This window comes from Merops nubicus, unplaced genomic scaffold (genome assembly GCF_000691845.1).
Source record: "Merops nubicus isolate BGI_N331 unplaced genomic scaffold, ASM69184v1 scaffold39319, whole genome shotgun sequence".
Taxonomy (NCBI): Eukaryota; Metazoa; Chordata; class Aves; order Coraciiformes; family Meropidae; genus Merops; species Merops nubicus.
The window spans coordinates 1-5,729 of record NW_008632395.1 but is presented as its reverse complement, the minus strand read 5'-3'; the positions used below and the strand labels follow the sequence as shown (position 1 = coordinate 5,729).

At 39.4% G+C, this 5,729-nt stretch overlaps 1 protein-coding gene across 1 annotated transcript in view; it reads right to left on the bottom strand.

Moving 5' to 3' along the window:
- Positions 1-1,688, bottom strand: part of NEK4 (NIMA-related kinase 4) — a gene marked incomplete at its 5' end in the record, with an annotated part of 13,199 nt that extends 11,511 nt beyond the window's left edge. The window contains 2 exons of the mRNA XM_008947901.1: positions 246-443; positions 1,422-1,688. Of these exons, the coding sequence (XP_008946149.1) occupies positions 246-443; positions 1,422-1,688 (465 nt within the window). The remainder of the gene's footprint in view (positions 1-245; positions 444-1,421) is intronic.
- Between the last annotated feature and the right edge of the window lie 4,041 nt (positions 1,689-5,729).

The window sequence follows — 5,729 nt, the reverse complement described above, 5'->3', positions numbered from 1 at the left end:
CTGAACACCTTGGCTGCGGCAACTCATCACACGCTAGGATTTCCCACTTACTGTAGCAAACAGTCCCAGAAATAAAGGTTCCTGCAAATCTTCCCCCTGTGTATTTTTGTTTGGTCTTTGGGGATATTAAAAAGAGTTGGAAGCTACAAGAAATTAAAAACAATAGATAAGACTGTAACATTCTCACACAAACAAAATAAGTTGCCTAATGAAATAGAAATGACATTTGCATGAACATACTCTACCTTGTAGTTGTAGGGTTTGTTAGAAAAGAGCTCAGGGCTCATGTAGTACGGTGTGCCTATGAGAGTGCTGGCCATGTCATACTGGTTTTCCAACACTTTGGCTATCCCCAGGTCACCCACTTTGATTATATTTGTTCGTGTCAGAAAAACATTTTGAGTTTTCAGATCTCTGTGCAGAATGTGCTTCTCATGTAAATACTAGGAGGAAAAAACATATAAATAAAGTTAAGTAATTCCCAATTGGTCCTTCTACACTGAAAAGTAAAATCACATTACACAAGCCAAAAAGAGAAAAATACAAATGCAGAAAAGACACATACATCACTAGCAAAATCAGGAGTGCCCCTGCTAAAGAGATTATTAGTGAATTAACATTAAGAATGACTGATATAGGCACAGACCCAAAACTTGGCACTACTTTAGGGAAATCTCTCTGTGTGGAAACAACAGGAAAGAGGAAATAAATACGTAAAGTCAAGACTCAGACTTTAATTCACTTTCTGCTGCCTCCATTTCTTGACAATCATTTCTTAGTCACAAGCATAAAATTTTGGTGGAAAATACAAGGTGAGCTTTGTGTAAACATAGAAGAAAATGAGTCTCACAATAAACAAGAACGGAGAGTACTGTAGACTTGTATAAAGCCTGTTGTGATCAGACATGTAAAAAAGTATTTTCTGACCAATTTCTTAGTGTTTACATATATATCTGGTCTTCACTGCTATGATGATTGTCTTTAAAGTTGGATAACCTCCAATTGCTTAATTTCAATGGAGCAAGATAAAATTTACTAGAAATTATGAATCAGTAGTCTAAAATACACCAGGAAAACCAGAGAACACAAAATGCTTCTGAAATAATGTGCTTTTATTTTTCAGCTACATTTTGTAAATTTAATCTAGCTTCAAACAAGGGAAGAATTTCAGACTAGCATTACAAACGCTGTCACTGTCTACTGTGATACATAGGTGTAATCCTAAAATACAATAACAATTTCTTATCTAAAATAGTTAATTTGACTGCAGTGACCTGTGAACAATTTTATTGTGCTAATAACCATTTTGATGTTAAGTCAGCCAACCTGGAATTCAAAGTCTGTTGCACAAATGTGACATTTTTAAATGCATAAAGAGCCAAATTAAATTTTTATCTGAAGGTGACACAGTTATACTTTACCTGTAGTGCCATGGCAATCTGGACAAACCACTCCACCACCTGGTTCTCAGGCAAAAGTTTGCCCTTCTGCTCTTTAAGTTTGTGATAGAGATCTCCCCCCTCGCAGAAGCCCATAACAATATACAACAGGGCATCCTCCCCCTGCCAGGACTCTCTGTAAGTGACTATGTTTGGGTGTTTCAGCTGGGATAACAACTGTGCCTCTTGTTCTGCTGCTTTCCTCTCTCGGATGGAAGCATTTTTAAGGTTTAGCTTTTTGATGACATACTGTAAAAGAAATTGTAAAGTTTATATTGACAAGTGAAAGTAACGATGCAGGATTGCTAAGGAATTCCCCAAATCTAAATGAAATACTGCATTTGAAATTCCACACATTATTCTATAAGGAGCCTGCAATTTGTCTAGCAGTTATACAGAATTTCTACCATTACGCTGTAAAAAACGGAACAGCTGTGGCTATTCTATACCTGAATAAAACACTACATACACAGGAATTCTGTGGTGGTTTTCTTTCTTTTGACTAACACTCACATTTAGCTTTTCTCCCACACTCTCATTTTAAATGTCTACAACTCATCTCTTAAACCCGAAATAACTGTATGCAGACATCTACAAAAAATCACAATAGATGTCTAAAATGGAATTCATCTGACTAGACTCACTTTGATCTTCTCTAATAGAAAACCAAACCAAACTCCTTTCATTCTATTTTTTTTGTTTTATTTTAAAGATTTCATTTATTTTATTATTCACTTCTTCAGAAATTAAACAAGTTGTTAAAAAAAAAAAAAGAAATTCAAGAAATCACATCTCACAGCTTCAGCGAACACAGACCATACATCTGAAGACCTAAAAAGTTGTTTCAAGGCTTAGATGACCAACTCCCCGTTGTCATACTAACAAGAAATACCTAGCAGAGCTGAATTTCTGAACACACAAAGTAATACTGTGTAAAAAGTGACAGTTGTGCTACTCCTCAAACATTGTTTGCAAGATTTCCTGTTGCAAGGATAACCAAAGGCCTCGTGGCTAAGCAACAGGCAAAGACTGGCCTTGTGGTTTCAGCATCTGCCAACAACTGACAGTGCGGGTGTAGGGGTGCAAGGCCGCTGACCTCGAGGAGGGTGTTGCGTGATGTGATCCCCAAGATAGCCCCTTGCAACCCCCCCCAAGACCACCTGGGACACACCAAGCCTGCACCAAAGTGGACCACACCTACCATCACCTAACACCAAGCCCACCATGCATATGCACAAAGTTTGCTGGAACTGGGAGATTTTTGAGACTCAGATTGTATAAAAATGGTACCATCGGAGAGTGGGTGAGGGACCCTCCCCACAAAACTCATCAACGACAGCAAAGAAGTCCTGCAAGAAATCACTGGATATTGGTCAGGACCTGTGAGACATCGCTGGATCCACAGTGATGGCTATCCTATGCTTAACATACCACCTTTCCTACCTCTCTCTCTTTCTCTGTCACATTGTTCTTTTGAGATAACATAATAAAATTGTAGAATTTGGGCATTGATATCTGGCCTTGTTTGTGCCCTAATCTTATGCTGGGTAATCCATAAAGAACCTATCCTCTCCCGCAGTGGTTTAGACCGGTTCGGGATGGGACACACTGCTGAGCTTCTCAGCTCCATTCACTCTTCTCTGAAAAAAAAAAAACTTGTAGCTGGCAGAAGACCCCCAAGGCAGAACTGACTTGGGATTAATTACTGTATACAAAAAGTCTGCAAAACAGCATGAGAACAGGAGAAAACCTATGCAGCAAGCAGAGATGCAGCTGGAGGGCTGGTGTTGTTTGGGGCATACTGAAAAAAAATACCTTCTCAAAAAGCTGAAAGCAGATGTAATTTACTTCTTTTTAAAACTTGCCTTAAAACTATCTGTTGCATTTATGAGTTTCTGCATATGCAGACTTAAACTTATTCAGGAAGGAAATGAACTACTGCAGGGAAGTAGAGACTCTTGGTCATACTGAAAAAGCCAAAAGGTCTTAGACTCATTCCTAAATTTCTTTTATTCTGCATCAAGATGGGTTTAGAATTTTTTTTAAAAAATACATGAAAGCTGCTATCTACTTTCCTAATACGTACTGTGTCAAATATATTTCTAAGGAGTTTCAAGTTTTCACAAATATATAATTGAAGCTGAGACGATAAAATCCATAGCACACATTCATCATGGACAGCACCATATCTAGGCCTGACCCGGCCCCCTTCCTGATGTAAACTTTGTGGCAATCACTTTGAGGGCATCAGCTTTCCGTGGAACAATCATGCCGTGCCTGACCCCATTCCTACCTGAGAGATTTCACATTGAACCACTTAAAAAAATGTTTACCTATGCGATTTCAGTGTCTTTGGCAATTGCTTGGGGCATCTAGTTCCCAGGCTGGCTCAGGTAATTTAGTCCAGCAGATTTAATTAGTGCTAAGGGAGACTGCCCCTGTATACCAAGGGAACCAATTATGTAGAAATCAACTGTACCTCGTGATTTTCCGTTTCAGAAGTCTGCTGGATATTAGACAAGCTCCTCAATTCTTACAACCTGTGACAATGCCCAGTTCCCAAGAGGAACCTAACAAAGCTAATTGTGTGCAGCAGCATCTATGCTTAAAATAAAACAGAAATGCTGTAACTACCACGTTCTGTGTCACAAGCCAACGACAGTTTTATCTCTAGGCACGGAAACCAAAAGCTTTTAACTTTTCATCAGCATCCTTCTTTAGACAATATACTACCAAAATGCAAAAATCTTGCATATAACCTAACTTTAAACCTGATATTGATTGCAAATGGTGTACTTGTTGGCTTTTTTTTTTTTTTTTTTTTTAAACATTTGGAGCCACTTGACCTTCTCCACAAAAGTCCGTACTCAGTTAACAGCAAATATACTTAATTAGAAGACGTTTTCATAGAACATGTAGCACTATGCCACAGCCACAACAAAAAATCTGATCATTCTGCTACAGAAGAATGTTTATAAAATTTTCGGTTTTATTAATATCAGCAGCTAGAGTTCTGTGAATAAGCTTAAAAATGAATACAAAATAAATCTGTATTAGCTTCATTACATGCCAAAGCAAGACATGTACTTAAATAGGCTAGTCTTACAGAACAAGAAAATGGCATCACATGAATAGGGATTTAATTTTTTGCACAATCTTTAAAAGAGAAGCAAAATAAGAAAGCAAATAATCTCAGAATTTTGAAAATTAATCAATATACTAGTTACACAAAAGAGTAACAAGAAACTCTAGGGATATCTAGATTAACAACTTGCTAGGCCTGGTATTACCTCGTATGCCACCATGAACTACCAGTCTTACAACATCTGGGATGAAGTACAGAACACGCAGCACTACACAAAGCCACAACAAAAAATCCCAACTGTCCTGCTACAGAAGAAAGTTTACAGAACTTGGCAAAAGATAAGTCACGGTAAAATGCATAAACTATTTAAGATAAGATAACGATAAGGAAGGAAACACGGTTCTTATGTTAACGATCAGCAGCCTGTCAAAGAGGAAATCCAAGGACCCGTACACAGTTGCAAGTCACGTGGATGCACTGTTTGCTTTTAGGATGACAAGGTTAGCAGCTCTCCGGGGACACTGGACTATGCACCACGGTGACTGGTCTGGAGGGAACAAATGGTGCCATCGATGCTATCAAACCCACAGGTTCACAGGGTTTGGATTCCAGCCTCTTCCCTGCCCTCAGCTGGAAAGGATACACCCTCTGATCACCACCGGGCACAAATGCTTCTCCCATCATTTCCAGCCAAATCCCACACATAAGGCTCACACAGCAAGTTTTCTGCACTGCCACTCTATGGATGTTCTCTATCCCCATTTCTCTATCTCCTTGTCTTTTCTACTAAACAGACCTGCTTCGGCCACGTGAGTCAGATTATTTCAAAATTACAACAAAAAGGCAACAAAACAAAATGACTGCACTTCAACTCTGACATAACCATAACTTTGCTAGGTTCTGCTGCAGACCATCCAGCAGACACAAAGCCCGTCTTCCTCCAGCAGAGCTGACACCAGGGACCACTAAACGACCTAGTCTACCACAATCACTAAACTATGTCCTGAAGCACCACATCCATGCGGTTTTTTAACCTCTCCAGGGATGGTGACTTCCCCACCTCCCTTGCCTCACCACTCTTTCAGGAAAGAAATTCTTCCTAATGTGCAACCTAACCCCCCCCCGGGTGCAGTTTAAGTCCATCTCCTCTCATCCTATCGCTGGTTACTTGCAAGAGGAAACCCACCTCACTCCAACCTCCTTTC